The sequence below is a fragment of the Cetorhinus maximus genome, chromosome 4, assembly GCF_964194155.1.
Source record: "Cetorhinus maximus chromosome 4, sCetMax3.hap1.1, whole genome shotgun sequence".
Taxonomy (NCBI): Eukaryota; Metazoa; Chordata; class Chondrichthyes; order Lamniformes; family Cetorhinidae; genus Cetorhinus; species Cetorhinus maximus.
Genome location: NC_135882.1, coordinates 37,184,506 through 37,206,609, shown reverse-complemented (window position 1 = coordinate 37,206,609; position 22,104 = coordinate 37,184,506). Strand labels below are relative to the sequence as shown.

Genomic DNA, 22,104 nt, shown 5'->3' with positions numbered 1-22,104 from the left:
GCCGAACTCAAAAAAGCATGGGAAATTCCCAGAGAGTAAACTGATGGCTGCAGAGACAGCCTAAGTTTTAAAAAAAACAGTTACCGCCTTGAAGGGGAAATGACATCTAAAGCTGCAACTACGACTACAAAAAAGGCCATGGTTAGAAAATTAGAAGAGCAAGGCCCATTTTGGATAAGGAAATGGCTAAACCAGACCCAAGAATAGTAGGAGTCTTGGAGAATAAAAATTTTAGTTTACAGGAGAATTACAGGATTAATTACGGAGTCAGAAGAAATACAAGCTAATAGGTTTTTATTTGTGTTTGGTTCATTTGTGGACGAAGTACACCTCAGCCAATGGATGGATCAATACTCAACAACATTTGGTGAGATATTCAAAGGCTTTGACAGATATTTTGAACTCCAAGTTGTGGAGAGCGCAGACCCTAGAAGGAGACCGAGCATACCCCCAATAAAGCACCATGGGCAACAAAAGATCCCAGAGTGAGGACCACAGAAGACCCCTGAGTGACGGAGACAATATTCAAGTAAACCTCAAGATTTGCCAACCGTGTCAGTGCAATGAAATGCACGAGCTGAAGAGTTTACTGCAGAAGACAGAAATGTCAGAGAAGCAGCAAAAGGCTTAAACATTCTATTTGAAAATGCTAACACGTTACTCAAACTGCAGCAGGAGATGGCAGGGCAGAGTGGGCCAATGGCTGTGAATGAAGGAAAGCTATCTGGGGTAACTCAAAAGAAGAAAAACGTGCAATAAGTGAATAAAGCTGTTCTGCAGGAAAATGTTTGCATCAGAGCTGAAATGGAAGATTTGAAGTGCAAGATTCAAGCTGAGTACATTCTTTTGAAAACGCACAATAAACCAAAGTCTTATGAATCAAGCTATTCAAGACTTGAACAAACAAATTTCAGAGATAACACAATGGTACCAGGAGGAAATAATGATCCTCAATTCCACAGTTGGAAAATCAAAGCACAAGTTAGGAAAACTCAACCAGATGTACAGCCAGGCAAAACAGCAGATAGAAAAGGCATGCAAAGATGTTGCAACCTTGAAAGACTCCTTGAAGAATCAATAAATAACCATGGAAATACATGAGGAGCTAAAAAGGACGTTGAATATTACTTCAGCAAAAGCTACGTTGGAACTATCAGTAGCAATGACACAATGCACTGAAGCCCAGAGTGAGTTGGCAAGAGGTCAACAAAAAATGAACAGTTGAAAGAACAGCTGATTGTCCTTCAAGATCAAATGCAAAAGAAATGCGTAACCATTCAGCAACGTGAATAAATGAAGACTGTCTTAAACAGCAGAATGAAGGAACTGCAGAAGGAACTCAAGGAATTTTGCTGAATTACAGGAAAGCTCAAGATGAAGCAAGTGATCTTCGCGAAGAAAAAGAATCTTCACATGCTACAAGGATCCCCCAGGACAAAGTACGTTCTTCTGGAAAATTACAAAGAGAAGCAAAATGAATTTAACGCCACTCTGAACAAACTGAAGAACCAGTTGGCAGAGAAGACTCAGCAATGTTCTATATTCCAGAAGATACAAATAAAGATTGAAGAACTAGCTGGATGAAAACAAAGAGGCATTGAAAGGAAAAGCTGTAGAACTTTCCAAGCTGCGAGCGGATAACAAAGTTATGAGTAACACAATTACAGAACTAAAACAAGTTAAGACTGCCAGAGACAGACTTGGTCAACAGTGAAACCAAAATGAAGGACAAGGACAAAGTTCTGCTACAGAAAGAGAAAAAAAAGACAGGAATAAGATCGGAAAATGTAAATCGGACACGGAAGCAAATGGAACTAGAAGAAGAAAACGCACTGGATGTACGGAGAATCATGGAGCCTTAGATTCATAAGCTTGCAAAACGATTTGAAAATAAAACAGCAAACAAATGTTTGGCTGAAATTGTGAAACAAGTGGAAATGATTCTATCTGCGAAGCATATATGCCCAGCAAGAACACGGCGGACATCACGGAAAAAAGAAATTCAAGTTCACTCTAGGAATGAACGGATTGCACATTCCCTGTGGAAGGAATGGGACAAATCCACAGTCTCTGGAAAAAAAAGCAGACGGGTTGTTAATAAAGAGAAACACAACTCGAAGGAGCACAAAAAGTGAATCAAATGGAGATAACCAAGTACCAGAAACACAGAGTACTACTACCATTCCTCCAAATGTGACAGACCAAGATATGGAAGAGCTGTCAAGCCTCAAGACTGTCTCTATTTATGAAGTCAGAGACTTGAGGTGGGGGAGAAGGATAGCAAGTAAATATTGTATTGTTATACGCCGTTGGAAGGGAGGAAAGTTTTCTTTTGAGAAGAAAGGGGGCTGTTATGTGTGGCTGCATGTCTTTGTAATGTAAAGTTGTTCAGCAGAACAAGGGCTTACGTGGAACTGGAGAATAGCACCGTACATGGTATAATGCAGACAGTCACATGGTAATGGACTTGGAGAACACTCCAGAAGGGACCTGCATGGCAGCAGCAGCACAATGCATAGCAGTAACTCGGATCTGTACATAGTTAAGAATTACCAATAAATGGTTCATGTTTAAACACACAAGTCTCAAGATCTCATCAATGAGACACCAAACAAACCCATAATGCAACAGGTGGATACAGAAAGGATGCTTCCCCTTTTGGGAGAGTCTAGAACTAGAGGACACAGTTTAGAAATAAGGGATGAGCAGGTTCGAGGGCCTACTCCTAATTCGTATGTCTGCTTTGACTACTCTCATAACCAGCAAGTTCCAACTCATTACTACTTGTTGTATAAATAAGTTCTTCCTCACGCCCTTGCATCTCTTGTCCAAACCCATAAACCTGTTGCCCCTAGTCCTTGTACCATCAGCTAATGGGAACAGCTTTTCTTTGTCTATCTAAACCTGTCATAATCTTTCATATTTCTACCAAATCTCCCCTCAACCTCCTCTGCTCAAAGGAGAACAGCCCAGCTTCTCCAATCAAACCTTGTATTCCATTCCCTCATCCTTGGAACCTATCTGGTAAATCTCCCCTGCATCCACTCAAGGACACTCGCATCCTTCCTAAAGTTTGGTGACCAGAACTGGACTTATAACCATTAGAGAAAACATAATAAATATTAAATTAAGTAATGCTATTCAAACACAGCAGGATGTTGAATAAGGTTTCAAATGCAGTATAAAAAAGCATATCTCAGGGATTTCCGCAGAGCGTTGAAGATGGAAATAGTTTGACACTTTATAAGATTTATCGATATATTGGTTGTATGGTTGAAGTTGCATCTAGCATCAGGACATCGCTGCAGGATTTCCACAGGGTACTGTCGTAGGCCCAATCACCTTCACCTGCTTCATCAATAAGGTCAGAAGTGGGGATGTCCACTGGTGATTGCACAATGTTCAATACCATTTGCAACTTCTCAGATACTGGAACAGTCTGTGACAATATGCAGCAAACCTGGATAACATTCAGGCTTGGGTTGATCAGTGGCAAGTAACATTCTCATCACAAGTATTGCCAAGCAATAACCATCTCCAACAAGACTGAATCTCATCATCCCCCCTTTACTTTCAACAGTAATACCACCTCTGAATTTCCCACCATCAGCACCTTGGGGTGTTAGCATTGACCAGAAACTTAACTGGATCAGCCATGTAAATATTGTGGCTACAAGAGCAGATCAGAGATCAGGAATTCTGCAGTTGTGCAAAGTCACCACCTGGCTCCCCCCACAAGTTAGGAGTATGATGGAACAGCTTCCAGTCAAAAACAGAATTACCTGGAAAAACTCAGCAAGTCTGGCAGCATCGGCGGAGAAGAAATCAGTTAACGTTTCGAGCCTTCATGGCCCTTCGGCAGAACTGGAGCATAGATTAGAAGAAGGGAGAAATATAAATTGGTTTAAGGTGGGTGGGGGGGGGGGGGTGGAAAGGGGGGGGAAGAGACACATTGAGGGTGTGGTGTGATGATTGTGGAGATGAGCAGATAATCAAAAGATGTCACAGACAAAAGGGTCAAAGAGGTGTTAAAGGTGGTGGTCTTTGTCTGAGAAAAGTGCTAATTAAGAATGGAAGACAGGATATTCAAAGTACAGTTCTAGTGGGGGTGGGGTGGAAAGACTAAAGGTTTTAGTTTTAGATTTAAAAATAATGGAAATAGGTGGGGAAAGAAGAATCTATATAAATTATTGAAAAAAAAGCGGGGGGTGGGGAAAGAAACAGGGTGGATGAGTACAGCTGTAACAACACTCAAGAAACTGGACACCATTCAGGACAAAGCAGCTTGATCGACTCCTGATCCACCACCTTAAACCCTCACCCCACCCCCACCTCCACTACTGGTGCAGTGTATGTCTACAAGATGCACTATAGTAACTTGCCAAGTCTCCTTCAATAGTACCTTTCAAACTCAAACCTCCAACACTAGGAAAGGGAAGCATGGGAACACCACCACCTGCAAGTTGCTCTCCAAGCTGCACACCATCCTCACTTGGAACTATATCACCTTTCCTTCACTGTCATTGGGAAGCAGTCTCTTCCTAACAGTGTACCTGCCATGATTCAAGACCGCTCAGCGCCAATTTTGCAAGGGCTCCCAGGTATGGTTGCCTTGACAGCAATGATCACATCACAAGAATGAATTAAAAAAAAACAACAAAAAAAAATCTGTTCTGCTCTGGCAGAACCACTTGGCCTGTGAGGTGAAGTCTATATCGAAGACCCCTAAAACAGCTAATGAGCTCAACATATACTTTTTATTTCAAATATTTGGGCTACAGAGTTTCCATGTGCTATTAAAGCAACACTAAACACAACTAACAATTATAGAGTCAGACTGTTACTGTATTGTTAGACCAGATTATGCTCTATCCGAACCCTTGCCTTTGGTGCCAGCATTGATTTTTGGCTAAACAGTGCATGGTCTATATTATCCTAGAGATACTCTGGCACAACAAAGTGGGCTGGATCTTCCATGAAGCAGCAATCACTGTCGGACTGCCGCTCCAGCCGTACTTTTCTGCACCCAAAAACAGCTCCGCATTTCCAGCCAGGTCTTCCGAGCCCAGCTTTTCCAGAAATGCGGAGCATACCGTCCCAAGATGAAGTGTTCTTATTTGAGACTTCAGCAGCTATTCAGAATGACTACACTGGATAGAAATAAGCAGTTGTTCAGAATATGAAATCATTTTTCTCAATATCTTGCAGTTATGGAACAATAGCGTGAACTTGTGGTTTGACCTGCAAGAGTACCAGCGACTTTTTTATGCAGAAATATTTCAACCTTTTAAACTCAGGAGACAAGCTCAGGTAAGGCATGAAATAAATATTATTTCACTAGTTATCAGTACTCGGAACCAAAGAAGAGTCATGTCGGACTTGAAATGTTAATTCTGTTTCTCTCTCCACACATGATGCTGGACTGCTGAGTTTTTCCAGTGCTTTCTGTTTTATTCTATTTTACCTTCCCTATCTTTTCTCAACACTTTGTATTCTTGAATATTAGATACTCAAAGCTCACCATTTTAAGCCACATTTCTGTTATTACCAGAACATCATATTCCAATACTCTTATTTGCACTTGTAGTTCACCAACCTTGTTCACCACGCTTGTGTTTTTTATATATATATATATAAATTGTAATCCTGTCTCTGCATTCCTCATAGCCCTTCTTAGTTCACTCCTATCTAATATGGAACTACTCCATTCTCTATCACTGCCCAACACTCTCACTTCATGTACTTCAAAGCTCTTCTGTATGCTGGTGCCCATTCCCCTGCCAATTTAAGCTAACCAGGCTTGTCCAACCTTTTAAACATGAATTTAAAAAAATCAACATCAAAGCAATCAATTGATCATTTGAAAAAAAAAGTAGATAATAAAAATGGCCATTAAAAAGTGCCAAGCAACAGAGTGAGCCAGTAAATTTTTTTTTGTCCTTTTTGTTTAGGCAGAGGTAGAGAGAGACAGACAAGGCCCTGAGTGCTGGGCACCAGGAAAGGGGTGGTACAAGGGCTGAGCTAAGGAGTTGGGTCTAACTAACACTGACCTTGCAATTGCCTCTGGTGGCACACACCCCGTGCCAGCCTTAGTGGAATTCATACATAAGTGGGTTACTTTTCAGGCTGGGTTTTCCTCCTCTCCTGGCCTGCTTTATGGATAAGTTTTTGGGGAGGGAGCTGGAGGAGAGGTGTGTGTGTCCAGCTCAACCCCAGTCTCAGGGTTCTCGATCTCACCCAGACTCACTCACTCCAACTCATTCACTCATTCACTCACTCAGATTGTCATAAATGCTGGAATCATGGAAAATGATTCATCTTCAAGGACTAAGAACCTTCTGGAAGAATTTGTGTATTTTGAAAGATACTGTCCCTTTAATGGGTTAATGAAAGGACTCTGGTTCCTGCATTTTATAGGAAAAGGTAATTGAGCAGTTTTAAAGAAGCTGGATACCTCTTGACTCTGGTGGACTGTTTATAAGAGGTTTATGGCTTTGGTAAAAACAATGCTTTGAAAACTGTATGAGAAAGCTAGTAGACTGTTTGGCTTTGGAGGAAAACAGAAGGATCAACTGCTTGGGCAAAGAAGACAACAGCTCCTGAAACTCCTGACCCAGTCCAAAGTAAAAAGCGAATGGAAGTTGCTCCGAAGTCGCTCTACATTCTGAAATCGGCTGACTGCAAGTTTTCGTCAAAGTCTGCCTGAAAAGCAGTGCAAGAGTCATTGATTGTTTCCCAGATCAGTGCTAAGCAACAAACTGTTTAACCCAGACACCATTTCAAGGACTCTACCATTTATCATTTCCCCTTGAACCATTGACTTTTAACGTTTTTGAAGAATTCCTCTATTTTATTTCTTTAGTCTATGAATGTGAGTGTTTGTGTGTGTGTACGCAAGTGATAGGGAGGGGGTGAGTGTGTGCACGAGCGAGAGGGAGGGGGTGGGTGTGTGCGCAAACAGATGAGGGGGGGTAAGTGTGAGTGGGAGGGAGGGGTGGTGAGCACAAGAGTTAGGGTATTTAAAGTAATTGTTATACTTTTATATTACATACTGTATGTTGATAAGCTTTGCCTTTCTGCTTGACAAGTCTTGTTTTATAATAAACTAATTATTTTGTTGTTTACTGAAGAAACCTGGGCATTGAATGGGTCATTCTGAGATTAATAGGTAAAGCATATATTTGGCCATTTAACCAGCTGCAAAAATCATTTACATATGTTGTGACTCGTGGAATAGTGGAACTAAAGGCGGGCAGTGCACTTATCCCATCTCGGTCATACCAATACTCACCCAGACTCACTCACTCACTCTCACGCAGACTCACTCACTCAGTCATTCATTCACACAGACTCACTCACAGCACAGATCACAGAATCTTTACAATGCAGAAGGAGGCCATTCGGCCCATCAAGTCTGCATTGGCTCGCTGAAAGAGCAATCTACCTAATCCCACTCCCCTGTCTCATCCCCGTAACCCAACATTCTTTCTTTTTGGATAGCAATCCAATTCCCTTTTAAGTACCTCAATTGAACCTGCCTCCACCACACTCTCAGGAAGTTCGTTCCAGACTTCAACCACCCTCTGGGTGAAAAAACTTTTCCTCACATCACTTCTAGTCCTTCCGGCCATAATTTTGAATCTGTGCCGTCTAGTTCTTGGTGTACTTTTGAGAAGGAACAGTTTCTCACTGTTTACCCTGTCCATACTGCTCAAGATCTTGAGTGCTGTTTTGGGCTGCCGTAGAGTGCTTCAGTTGGAGTTTGGCGACTGAGAGAGTTTAAAGGTTAAATTTAGGGCTAAATTCTATGTAAAGTCTAGTCTTTCTTTAATTTAGCGATTAACTAATAAAGTAATATAAATAATCCAAAGTAGAATAAAGTTAACGTAAGGGAAGTTTAGTTAAGACATGGCAGGGCAGCTCAGTTGAGTGGAATGTGTGTCCTGTAATATGTGCAAAGTCATGGAAGCTACCGGTGTCCTAGATGACCACATGTGCAGGAAGTTCTGCCAGCTGCAGAAACTTGAGCTCTGGGTTTCAGAACTTGGGCGGCGGCTGGAGTCACTGTGGCACGTCCACAAGGCTGAGAGCTACGTGGCTAGCACGTTCAGAGAGGTGGTCACACTGCAGCTTAAGGGCCTGGAGACAGAGACAGAGAATGGGTGACCACCAGGCAGTCCAAGAGAAGTAGGCAAGTAGTGCAGGAGTCCCCTGGGACCCCACTCACAAATCGGTTTTCCATTTTGGAAGCTGGTTCCTCAGAGGAGTGCCTCTCTCAGAGTCAGATCCAAGTTTGTGGCACCACAAACGGTTCGGCTGTACAGGAGGGGAGGAAGAAGAAAGGAAGAGCAATAGTGATAGGGGATTCGTTGGTTAGGGGAGCAGACAGACATTTCTGTGGCTGTAGACATGACCTCAGGATGGTATGTGGCCTTCCTTGTGTCAGGGTCAAGGATGTCACAGAGCGACTGCAGGGGGAGGGTGATCAGCCAGAGCTCGTGGTCCACATTGGTACCAATGACTTAGGTAGGAAGGGGGATGTGGCCCTGCAATCACAAATTAGGGAGCTAGATAGAAAATTAGCAAGAAGGACCTCAAATTTAGTAATTTCCAGATTACTCCCAGTGCCATGTGCCAGGGAATTCAGAAATAGGATAAGGCAGATGAATGCGTGGCTGGAAAGATGGTGCAGGAGGGCATGCTTTAGATTCCTGGGACAGGCTCTGGGGGAGATGGCACCTGTACAAGCTGGACGGGTTGCACCTGAACATAGCTGGGACTGAGTTCCTTGCAAGGCGTTTTGCTAGTGCCTTTGGGAGGGCTGTAAACTAACTAACTCGGCAGGACTGTGGGAACCAAAGTAAAATATTAGAGAGGAATACCAGGATGCACAAAATACTGGAAGGGACAGATAGCAGTAGTACAGAGAATATTAAGTTAATAGGAAAGTTGGGGCAAGGGAGAAAGTAACAAAATCTAAATCAGTGTTACTCTGCATGTATGTGAATGCACTTGTATAGTAAATAAGATTGGAGAGTTAAAGGCGCAGATTGTCATGTGGAAATATGATGTTGCGGCAATAACAGAGACCTGGCTCAGGGAACAGCAGAACTGGGTGTTAAATATTCCTGGGTACAAGATGTTCAGAAAAAATAGGAAAGGAAAGAAGGGTTGGCGGTATTGGTTAAGGAGAGCATTGCAGTGCTGGAGAAAGAGGGTGTCCCAGAGGATTCAAGGACAGAATCAATTTGGCAAGAGCTAAGGAACAATAAGGGTGCAATTACATGGCTCGGTGTAGTCTATAGACCGCCAGCTATTGAGGAGTATGTAGAAGAACAAATCTGCAGGGAAATTAGAGAGAGATGCAAGTATTGTAGAGTATGGGTGACTTGAATTACCCAAATGTCGACTGGCACAGTGGTAGCATAAAGGGCGGAGAGGAGCAAAAGTTCCTAGATTGTGTTCAGGGGAATATTCTACAGCCATATGTGTTCAATCCAAAAAGAAGACAATCTGGTTCTTGGAAATGAGGTGGGCCAAGTAGATCAAGTGTCAGTGGGGGAACATTTAGAAGACAGTGATCATTGTATTGTATAGAGCCATAGAACACTACAGCACAGAAAACAGGCCATTCGGCCCTTCTAGTCTGTGCCGAAATATTATTCCGCTAGTCCCATTGACCTGAACCTAGTCCATAACCCTCCAGACCTCTCCCATCCATGTATCTGGCATTTACCACGTCATTTGGTAGCTCGTTCCACACTCTCACCACTCTCTGAGTGAAGAAGTTCCCCCTAATGTTCCCCCTAAACCCTTCCCTTTTCACCCTAAAGCCATGTCCTCTCGTGTTTATTTCTCCTAATTTAAGTGGAAAGAGCCTACTTACATTTACTCTGTCTATACCCCTCACAATTTTGTAAACTTCTATCAAATCTCCCCTCATTCTTCTACGTTCCAAGGAATAAAGTCCTAACCTGTTTAATCTTTCCCTGTAACTCAACTCCTTAAGACCCGGCAACATCCTAGTAAATCTTCTGTGCACGCTCTCAATCTTACTGATATCCTTCCTGTAGTTAGGCGACCAGAACTGCACACAATACTTCAAAGTTGGCCTCACCAATGTCTTATACAACCTCACCATAACATCCCAACTCCTATACTCAATACTTTGATTTATGAAGGCCAGTATGCCAAAAGCTTTCTTTACAACCTTGTCTACCTGTGATGCCACTTTCAGGGAATTATGTATCTGAACTCCCAGATCCCTTTATTCCTCTGCACTCCTCAGTGCCCTACCATTTACTGTGTATGTCCTACTTTGGTTTGACCTTCCAAAATGTAACACCTCACACTGTTCCGCATTAAATTCCATCTGCCATTTTCTGGCCCATTTTTCCAGTTGGTCCAGATCTCTCTGCAAGCTTTGAAAGCCTTCCTCGCTGTCCACAACGCCTCCAATCTTAGTGTCATCAGCAAACTTGCTGATCCAATTCACCACATTATCATCCAAATCATTGATATAGACAACAAACAACAATGGTCCCAGTACAGATCCCTGAGGCACACCACTAGTCACAGACCTCCAGTCTGAGAAGCAATCATTCACTACCACTCTCTGTCTTCTCCCACACAGCCAATTTCGAATCCAGTTTACAACACATGGATACCAAGTGTCTGAACCTTCTGAACTAACCTCCCATGTGGGTATGTTTTAGGATGATGATAGAAAAGGTTGATAGGCAATCCAGAGTAAGAAAGACTAACTGGACAAGATCCGATTTAGATGGTGCAAGCACGGAGATAGACTGTAATGAAAGATTGGCAGGAAAAACTGTAGCTGAACAATGGGCTACCTTTAAAAAAAATAATTGGTATGGGCACATTCAAGGTATATTCCATTGAAAGGGAAAAGTAGGGCAAGCAAATCCATAGCTCCCTGGATGAAAAAGGAGATAGAAATTAAGATAAAGAAGAAAAAGCGCACTAATGGCAGGCGTCAGATAGAAAATATAATTGAGAACCAAGAGGAATACAGAAGGTTCAGAGGGGAGGTGAAGAAGCATATTGGAGAAGCGAAGAGGGATTATGAGAAAAGACTGGCAGCCAACATTAAGGGGAATCCCAAAGTCGTCTCTAGGCATATAAATAGTAAAAGGGTGGTAAAAGGAATAGTAGGGCCGATTAGGGACCCAACAGGGAATTTATACATGGAGGAAGGGGCCATGGCTGAAGTATTAAATAAATGCTTTGCATCCATCTTTACCAAGGAGGTAGATGCTACCCAAGCCATAGTGACAGACGAGGAAACTCTGTCACTAGAAGCATTCAGAATTGATGAGGAGGAATTGTTGAATAGACTGTCGGTACTTAAAGTTGACAAGGCACTGGGACCGGACGAGATGCATCCAAGGATATTGAAGGAAGTGAGAGTAGAAATTGCAGGGACACTGGCCATAATCTTTCAGTCTTCCTTAGACTTGGGTGGTGCTAGAGGACTGGAGAATTGCAAACATTACGCCCTTGTTCAAAAAAGATTGTAAGGATAGGCCCAGCAATTACAGACCTGTCAGCTTAACTTCAGTGCTAGGCAAGATTCTAGAAACAACTATTTGGGATAGAATTAGCAGTCATAGAGGCCTACAGCACAGAAAAAGGCCCTTCAGCCCATCGAGTCTGCGCCGGTCAAACAAGTACCTAACTATTCTAATCCCATTTTCCAGCACTAGGTCCATAGCCTTGTACGCCATGGCATCGTAAGTGCACATCCAAATACTTCTTAAATGTTATGAGAGTTTCTGCTTCTACCACCCTTTCAAGCAGTGAGTTCTAGATTCACATGGAAAAATATGGGTTGATAAGGAAAATTTAACTAACTTGCTGGAGTTTTTTGAAGAGGTAACAGAAAGGGTCGATGAGGTAATGTTGTTGATGTGATGTACATGGACTTTCAAAAAGCATTTGATACAGTGCCACACAACAGACTTGTGAGAAAAGTTATTGCTCATGGAATAAAAGAGACAGTAGCAAGATGGATACAAAATTGGTTGAAAAATAGGAAGCAGAGAGTAATGGTCAATGGATATTTTTCGGGCTGGAGGAAGGTTTGTAGTGGAGTTTCCCAGGGGTTGGTATTGGGACCCTTGCTTTGCCTGATATACATTAATGACCTAGATCTTGTTGTGCAGGGGACAATTTCAAAGTTTGCGGATGATAGGAAGCTTGGGAGTGTTGTGAACTGTGAGGATGGTGTGCAAGATGGTGTTCAAGAGGACATAGACAAGGTGGTGGAGTGGGCAGACAGGTGCCAGATGAAGTTCAATGTGGAAAAGTGTGAGGTGATGCGTTTTGGTAGGAGGAACATGGACAGACAATATGAAATAAGGGGTGAAATGTTGAAGGACTGCAGGATCAAAAAAACCTGGGTGTATATGTGCATAGATCATTGAAGGTGGCAGAACAGGTGGAAAAAGTAGTTAATAAAGCATATAGTATCTTGGGCTTTATTAATAGGGGCATAGCGTACTAAGGCAGGGAGGTTATGCTGAATTTATATAAGACACTCGTTAGACCTCAGCTGGAGTATTGTGTACAGTTCTGGGCACCACACGATAGGAAGGATGTGAACACATTGGAGAGACTGCTGAAGAGGTTTACAAGAATGGTTCCGGGGATGAGAAACTTGAGCTATGAGGTTAGATTGGGACTGTTCTCCTTGGAGAGAAGAAGGCTGAGAGGAGATTTGATAGAGATATTCAAAATCATGAGGGGGCTGAAGAGGGTAGATAGGGAGAAGCTGTCCCCAATAGTAAAAGGATCAAGAACGAGAGAGCACAGATTTAAAGAGATTTACAAAAGAAGCAAATGTGAAGTGAGAAAAAACTTTTTGACACAACGAGTGGTTCGGGTCTGGAATGCACTGTCTGGAAGCGTGGTGGAGGCAGGTTCATTCGACGCGTTCAAGAAGGCATTTGGTGATTATTTGAATAGAAACAATGTGTAGGGACCGAGGAAAAGATAGGGCAATGGCACTAGGTCATAATGCTCATTTGGCGACCTGGTGCAGACACGATGCACAAGTCTCCTTCTATGTCGTTAAAATTCTGTGATTCTGTGAATACCTCTATCAAGTTTCCTCTCAGCCTTCTTTTCTCCAAGGAAAACAGACCCAACCTCTCCAATCTAACCTCATAGCTACAGTTGTTCGTCCCTGGGATCGTTCTTGTGAATCTCCTCTGTACTCACTCCAATGCCTCCATATCCTTCCTCAAGTATAGTGCCAAGAACTGGACATAGTACTCCATATGAGACCTAACTGGTGACTTATACAAGTTTAATGTGACCTCCTTACTCTTGTATTCAATGCCCCTATTAATAAAGCTTCAGATACTTTATGCTTTATTATCTGCTCTCAACCATGCCCTGCCACCTTTAATGACTTATGTACATATACACCAAGGTCCCTTTGTTCCTGCACCTCCTTTAGAGTTTCTCTCTTTATTTTATACTCTCTCCATGTTCTCCCTGCCAAAATTAATCACCTCCCACTTGTCTGCATTGAGCTTCATCTGCCATTTATCTGTCTAATCCACCAATATGTCTATGTCCTTTTGAAGTTCAAGACTATCCTCATGACAATGCTTCCAATCTTCATATCATCCACAAAGTTTGAAATAATGCCCTGCACACCGCAGTCCAGGTCATTAATATATATCAGGAAGAGCAAGGGTCCCAACACTGACCCCTGGGGAACTCCATTACAGACTTTCCTCTGATCTGAAAAACGACCATTTATCATTAGTCTCTGTTTCCTGTCATTCAGCTAATTTCTTATCCAAGTGCCTACTTTCCCTCTTATTCCATGAGCTAGAATTTGCTCACAAGTCTGTTGTGTGGCACTGTATCAACTGCCTTTTGAAAATCCATATACGCCACATCAACAACATTGCCCTTATCAACCTTCCCTGTTACCAGCTCAAAGAACTCCAAGTTAGTTAAACATGATTTTCCCTTAATGAATCCATGCTGGCTTTCCTTAATTATCCCACATGTGTCTGACTGACTGCTGATTTTGTCCTGAACTATAGTTTCCAGCAGTTTTTCTACTGCTGAAGTCAAGCTGACTTTTTGAGCAAGGGCGTAACGTTCACAATTCTCCAGTCCTCTGGCACCACCCCGTGTCTAAGGAAGACTGGAAGATTATCACTAGTGCCTGAAATTTCCACTCTCACCTCCCTCAGTATCCATGGATGCATCTCATCCGGTCCTGGTACCTTATCAATTTTAAGTAAAGATAGTTTTTCTAACACCTCCTTCTCAACTGTAAATTCCTCGAGTGTACCAGTTACCTCCTCTTTCACCTTGGTCTGCTAGCATCCTGCTACTTTGTAAAGATAGATGCAAAGTACTCATTTAATACCTCCGCTACTTCTCCTGCCTCCACATGCAAGTTTTCTTTTTTATCCCTAATCGGCTCTACCCCTTTTACCACCCTTTTATTATTTACATGCATTTAGAAAACCTTAGGATTCCCTTTTATGTTAGCTGCTCGGCTCTTTTCATGCTCCCTGTTTGTTTTTCTGATTAGTTTTTTCACTTTCTCGCTGGTTCTTCTATAATCAGCCTGATTCTCCATTGTATTTTCTACCTGACATCTGTCACATGTGTACTTCTCCCTTTTCAGCTTCATCTCTATCTCTCTCGTCATCCAGGGTGTTCTAGATTTATTTGTCCTACCTTTTCCCTTCAAGGGGATATGCCTTGACATTGCATGCAATACTATCTCTTTGAAGGTAGCCCATTGTTCAGCCACCATCTTTTCTGCTAACATTTGATTCCAACTCACTCAACTCAGATGCATTCTCATCCCACCGTAGTTGGCTTTCCCCTGATTAATGATCCCTGCTCTGGACTTCTCCTTGTCCTTCTCCATGGCCAACCTAAACCTTATGACACGATGGTGACTGTCCCCTAAATGCACTCCCATTGTTATTTGATCCACTTGGCCAACTCATTCCCCAGAACCAGGTCCAACAGTGCCTGCCCTCTTATTGAACCGGAAACATACTGCTGCAGAAAATTACCTTGAACACACTCCAGGAACTCTGGCCCGTTCTTGTCCCTTTGCACTGTTCCTATCCTAGTCTGTATTTGGATGATTCAAATTCCCCATTATAATTACTCATAATTCTTGCACCTCTGTAATTTCTTTGCAAATTTGTTTCCCTACATCCCTTCCACTAGTTGGCGGCCTATATAATACATCGATCAATGTTATTGCACCTTTTTCGTTCCTTACCTCTAGCCAGAGAGCTTCCGTCTTTGACCTCTCTGGAACATCCTCTCTCTCCAGCACTGCAATACCATCTTTAATCAATACTGCCATTGCCCCCCATTGCCTTTTCTTCATTTCTTGTCTCTCCTAAATACCTTGTACCCAGAAATATTTAATGCCCAGTCCTGCCCTTCTTTGAGCCAGGTCTCTGCTATAGCAATAATATCATAGTTCCATTTGTCAACCTGTGCCTGTAGTTCACCAATCTTATTAGCCATACTCTGTGCATTCACATACATGCACGTTAATCCTGATTTAGGCTTTTTAGCTTTCCCCTTTGCTCTGACCCCATCTAATAACCTACTATAGCCTACTCTAGCTCTATCAAACTCTCCAAGTATTCTTTTTACCTTGATGTTACTCTCTGATGTATCCTCCTTATCAGTTAATACTTCTCTACTTCCCGCTGCCAGTTTTTCTCCCCTCAGGTTGCCATCCTCCTGCCGATCTAGTTTAAACCCTCTTCAACAGCACTAGCAAATGTCCCTGTGAGGACATTAGTCCCAGCCCTGCTAGGGTGTAACCCATCCTTGTGCAGACCCCACTTGCCCCAGAACCAGTCCCAGTGCCTCAGAAATGTAAAGTCCTCTCACTCTTACTCCATTTCCAGGGTGGATGGGGAGCAGCTGTTCCCCTTAGTTGAAGGGTCAGTCACGAGGAGACATTAGTTCAAGGTGAGGGTCAGGAGGTTTAGGGGGGAATGTGAGGGAACACTTTTTTACCCAGAGGATGGTGAGGGTCTGGAATGCGCTGCCTGGGAGGGTGGTGGAGGCGGGTTGCCTCACATTCTTTAAAAAGTACCCGGATGAGCACTTGGCACATCATAACATTCAAGGCTATGGGCCAAGTGCTGGTAAATGGGATTAGGTAGATAGGTCAGGTGTTTCTCACGTGTGTGTGCAGACTTAATGAGCCAAAGGGCCACTTCTGCACTGTGATTCTGTGATTCTCCAGCCGTGTATTGAATTGCTTAATCTTCCTATACATATGTTCACTAGCACACGACACTGGGAGTAATCCTGAGATTACTGCTCTTGAGGTCCTGCTTTTCAATTTCCTTCCTAACACCCTAAAATCTGCTTTCACTCAGTCCTTTTCCTGCCTATGTCATTGGTCCCAATGTGGACCATGACCTCTAGCTGCTCGCCCTCCCCTAAAAGAATGTCATGCCCTGTGACCCTGGCACCAGGGAGGCAACATACCATCCTGGAGTCACGTCTGCGGGCACAGAAGTGCCTGTCTGCTCCTCTAACTATGGAATCCCTTACCACTATAGTACTTCCATTCTTCCTCCTTCCCTCCTGTGCAGCTGAGCCAACCGTGGTGCCATTAACTTGGCTCTTGCTACAGTCCTCTGAGGAACCACCTCACTCACCAGTATCCAAAATGGAAAAACCATTAGAGAGCGACATAGCCTCAGGGGATTCTTGCACTACCTGCCTGATTCAGAAATTCTGGAGGCCACCCATTCCCTCTCCGTCTGTGTACTTCTTAGCTGCGGTGTGACTACCTCTCTGAATGTGTTATCCAGGTAATCCTCAGTTTTGCGGATGCACCACAGTGACTCCAGCCGCTGCTCAAGTTTCCCAAACTGGAGCTCAAGTTTCTGCAGCTGGTGACACTTCCTGCAGATGTAGTCATCAAGGGCACTTTGTGCCTGCATGACTTCCTACATTTGGCAAGATGCCCATTCCACATGGCTGAGTTGCACTAACATACCTTAAACTTTATATAAAGTGTTTACTCACCTGTCACTCACCAATCATCGTCTGTTCTCCCTCTCGCTGCCCTTTCTTTGTGTCCTGTATGAAGCCTTGCTGCTTTCTCCCTCTCACACTCTGTATGAAGTCTCATTGTCTCTCTGTCTTGCGCTCTTTAAAGTCTTGCTGCTCTCTCCTTCTCGTGCCTCTCTATGAAGTCTTGCTGCTCTCTCCCTATCGCGTTCTGTATGAAGAACTTTCACTCACTTAATCACAGAGACTTACTCACTCACTCTCTCATAGACTCACCCAGACACACTCACTCATTCTCACACACAAACTCACTCACTCACTCACATAGACTCACACTCATCAGACCCGCTCACACACACCCACTCCGAGGCACTCACTCACACAGACTCACTCACACAGCCTTTTAAAGGCATCCTACTCATCAATTTTCACTCCATTCATCACCTAGGCAATCACTTCTACTGATTTTTTTGTCAACATCGGGCAGATTTTTCCATTCCGGGACTAAGTCCAGTGGCTGGGGCAGAAACATGGAGAGTTTTCCACCATGGAGGCTGCCGGGAATTTGTGCAGAATTGTGTCAATTGTGCAGTCGGGAGTTTCCTGACATTTTGCACAGTTGGTCGGGTTGAATGGTGCATGCCCCGCCACCATATTTAAAAGGCGCCCGGGCAGCAACCTACACAATGCTGATTGAAGAGATGGCCCAAAGAGGACAGGGAGTTCCAGCATGCGAATTCAGTGATGTCTCCCTGGGCGTCCTGCTCGACAAAATGGAGGCCAGGAGGGACATCCTCTATCCAGAGGGTGGGAGGAGGAGGCTGAGCAGGGAGACAAACTGCATTGGGGAATGTCTCCAGGGAAGTCAGTGCACAGGGCCTCCAGCAGAGGACTGCCCTGAATGCCAAAAAAGGATGATTGACCTTATCTGTGCCGCCAGGATAAATGAACCCATAACTGCTCTCACTCACCTTATTGAATGGTAGAGGCAACATGGGCCTCAGTAGCAACGTGATAAGGTGATACCTTATGGCCCCACTGCAGTTCATCTACTCTGCAGGTGGAGAGGCCACTGTGGGTCCCTGACCTTTCCACACAGAGAGCTCACATGCTGTGTGGAAGGGAAGGGAGGGAAAACCTCAGGCATTGACGGCACCAGGAAGCACCACTAATGGCATGTCTCTCTGAGTCTTATCCTTATATTTGCATGGGCTCACCACTCTGGAGGGTGCTGGCCCAGAACCCTCCTGGATAACCTGCAGTGCATCAATCACATGGCACACAACCCAGTGGGTTATTTGTAAGACTGGAAGAATGAGAAAGATGCATGAAACCCAATTGCTCTCATTCTCCTCATCTCTTTGTGCAGGAGAAGTTGAGCCCTGGTCCACTCCTCCATCACCCCCTACTCCTCAACCCCCACTTATGGCACCTCCCCATGCCCACGCAGAAGATGCAACACCTGCCCCTTCACTTCCTCTCTCCTCACCGTCCAAGGGCCCAAACACTCCTTTCAAGTGAAGCAGCATTTCACTTGCATTTCCCCTAACTTAGTCTACTGCATTCGTTGCTCCCAATGCGGTCTCCTCTACATTGGAGAGACCAAACGCAAACTGGGCGACCGTTTTGCGGAACACCTGCGGTCTGTCCGCAAGAAAGACCCAAACCTCCCTGTCGCTTGCCATTTTAACACTCCACCCTGTTCTCTTGCCCACATGTCTGTCCTTGGCTTGCTGCATTGTTCCAGTGAAGCCCAACGCACACTGGAGGAACAGCACCTCATCTTCCGACTAGGCACTTTACAGCCTTCTGGGCTGAATATTGAATTCAACAACTTTAGATCTTAAACTTCCCCTCCCCCCATCCCCACCCCGTTTCTTTTCCCCCCCCCACCCGCCTTTTTTTCAATAATTTATATAGATTCTTCTTTCCCCACCTATTTCCATTATTTTTAAATCTAAAACTAAAACCTTTAGTCTTTCCACCCCACCCCCACTAGAGCTGTACTTTGAATATCCTGTCTTGCATTCTTAATTAGCACTTTTCTCAGACAAAGACCACCACCTTCAACACCTCTTTGACCCTTTTGTCTCTGACATCTTTTGATTATCTGCTCACACCACACCCTCAATGTGTCTCTTCCCCCCCACCCACCTTAAACCAATTTATATTTCTCCCTTGTTGAAACTATGCTTCAGTTCTGCTGAAGGGCCATGAGGGCTCGAAACGTTGACTGATTTCTTCTCCGCCGATGCTGCCAGACTTGCTGAGTTTTTCCAGGTAATTCTGTTTTTATTTTGAAGTTGAGCCATAATTGGAGAGAGAGGGAGAAGACAGGAGGGGGCTGGTCACACTTAAAGGATTTTGAGGAGCTGGCAGGGGTCGAGCAGGACAGATCCATTTTAGATTGAGGGATTGGCTTGTGGCCTAATCCAGTAAGGATCCATGCATGTCATAGAACCCTAAGGGTCAAGGGTGCCTCCATGTTACAGGCAGATCATGCAATCTCTCTCTCTTTCCTCTCTCACTCACTTAGGAAGAGGCTAAGGCCCGAAAGCGAGGACACCCTGTCCAGCATACATACAAGCCTAGAGAGGAGTGAGGACATTGCGGAGGAAGAAAGTGCACCTGTACAGGCTTCACAGCGGACACCTGCACCCTCCACCAGCCCAGAGGGACACATCTTGGTGGGTATTACATCTAGTTTATCACATTCTGGTGGTCACTGGCTGGACGCGTATCTGCAACAGGAGGAGGCAAAGTCAAGCTCACTGGAGCATGGAGGAGTGCTGGGGAAGGGGCATCTCCAAGATCTGTGCTCAATTACAGGCCTCTGGAATCAGCGTTCCAAGAGATGCGGGAGAGACAGCAAGAGACGGGGGCAAATCCGGCAGAGGTGGCGGAGGCTCTTTACAGTGGCAAGTGAGGCTGGTGAAGTGGTGCTGACCTGTGCACGCATGGTCTCCATGGGGAGGGTGGTGGACTCCATGGCCAACTCCATGGCGAACCTGGTCCAGCAGATTCTGCCAGAGATGCACGCAGACCTGCACTCCATCACTGTAGCCATGGATGAGCTTTTGCAGTGGCTACATTGTGGGGGGTATGGAGCACCTTGACATCCTTCCAGGTGCCCCTTCTCCTCGAGGAGTCAGGCAGGGACCCTTCGGCACACAAAGTGAGGAGCGCAGTTGGGCACCAGGGGGGCCTCCGCTCAGGACAGTATCCAGCCTTTCTCAAGCCCCTTGCCTGTGACCCCTTCAGCCTCATCTTCTGTGGCCACAGAGGGAGCAGCTGCCCCACAGCAGAGCAGCCAAAATTAAGCCAGGGCCCTCTTGTTCACTGGCCTCCAGAGGATGGCCACCAAGGTCATCCAAGGCAAACTGGTCAGAGGGCTGCCTCCACCCCAGCTGTGGATGTCTGGGGAGCACCTAGAAGAAGTGGCTGGGAATGTAAACTCAATAAGTTCTGATTTAACAAGTGCACGGGTGCACTATGATTGTCACACGTATCACACTTTTGTAAATATAGTTCACCTGCACTTTAATCATGTCTGATGTGTTTTATTTGTCCTTAAGCCTGTGCGTGTCCCCCTGAGCCCACACGATCTTCACAGGGACACCCCAGGCTCAGTCTATGTCCTGCAGAATCGGGCATGTGCCAGGGTCCTTGCAAACCATGTGTAAGAAGTCTCCTGCTCACGCTGAACCTTTGCCCTTCACATCTCATCTGTCCCAAGGCCCTAGCATTGTAAGCCCTATCTGCTGAGTTGTTCAGTTGAGCTGACCTGCATCTCCACCCACCCCAAATGACCCAACTTCCAAGTAGTATCTCAAGATCTCCACCACGAGGCTCTGCATAGTAGCTTGCTGCTGTGATCATTGTCACCTTCGAGGTTGAGTCTTATATCTCCCCCCGCCCCCCCAAATAACCATTTACCCATCCCAGGAACCATATTTAACCTCCCCACAGTCACCCTTCAACTCCCCACCACTTTCCAGTCAATATTCAGGTCAATGTTGAATGCCCCTACCTTCCAGAACAGCCCACCCCTGTTATGATAGACATGCTCCCTTCATCCTGTCGATCCCCAGAATCCACATCATATTCTATATCCCCTCCAACAACTCTCAGCACCCCTTCACTCGATGTTGCCAAACCTTCATCCCCCTGCCCTGCCAGCTCCCACTGTCCCCTTTAACCATCACCATCCTGTACAATCACAGGTACCCTCAGTGTGCCCCCCCAAGACTCCACTGGAAGAAGTTGCTGCTTGTAGATTTACCTCCTGGAAGTAGTAGCTGTGCTCAGAGCAACCACCCCCTGGATGCTGCTGCACAGAGAAGATCCACTTGGTTAATATTCCACCCACTGCAGCATGTGGTGTTCCAGGATCCGGTCACTGGAGTCCTCCGCCTGCTTTTCGGATCACTGTGAGCTGGCTCAGGCCTTCTTCAGCTAAGTGCTGACATGTACACAGCATATTGGCTTAGATGTGTTCTGGACCGGCGTGATTTCCTGCTGGCAACGCAGATGATCAGGTTGGGGGTGGGGGAGGGGGGGGGGTGCGGGGAAGCGCGATTCTGGTTGGGCCTTCATCTCCATTAGCGGGATGCAAATCAGTTTCATGCCAGCCTCTGGCAGGAATTGTAACCTGCCATGGTGGGCAGGAGCTCAAAGTCCTGTCTTCAAAACCGATTTTTCAACTGCTGCATTGTCCCCCTGCCTGCCATTAATCTGCTCTGGGGGTGGGGCTGGAAAATTCCGCCTATTCTCTTCCTTAATAAACGTCAATACAAAGTATTCATTAAGAATTCTACCTTGCCCTGCACCTCTAAGGATATTTCAACTTCTCTGTCCCTACTAGGACTCACCCAGCCTCTTACTACCCACTTAATTACATGCAGTAGAAGATTTTTGAGTTCGCTTTCATGTCAACTGCTATTTTATTCTCATTCTCATTTTGCTAGTCTTACTGTCCCCTGCACTTCCACCCCCAAAATATTCCCTTTGGCCTGGTTCTCACTTGTAGAATTCACCTGA

The 22,104-nt window shown here is 44.9% G+C and overlaps 1 protein-coding gene across 1 annotated transcript in view; it reads left to right on the top strand.

Annotated features, from left to right (window-relative positions):
• Nucleotides 1-463: 463 nt before the first annotated feature.
• Nucleotides 464-22,104, top strand: part of LOC144679415 (regulator of G-protein signaling 22-like) — a 117,707-nt gene continuing 96,066 nt past the window's right edge. Inside the window, exons 1-3 of the mRNA XM_078539772.1 lie at nucleotides 464-606; nucleotides 1,364-1,439; nucleotides 5,209-5,310. Of these exons, the coding sequence (XP_078395898.1) occupies nucleotides 464-606; nucleotides 1,364-1,439; nucleotides 5,209-5,310 (321 nt within the window). The remainder of the gene's footprint in view (nucleotides 607-1,363; nucleotides 1,440-5,208; nucleotides 5,311-22,104) is intronic.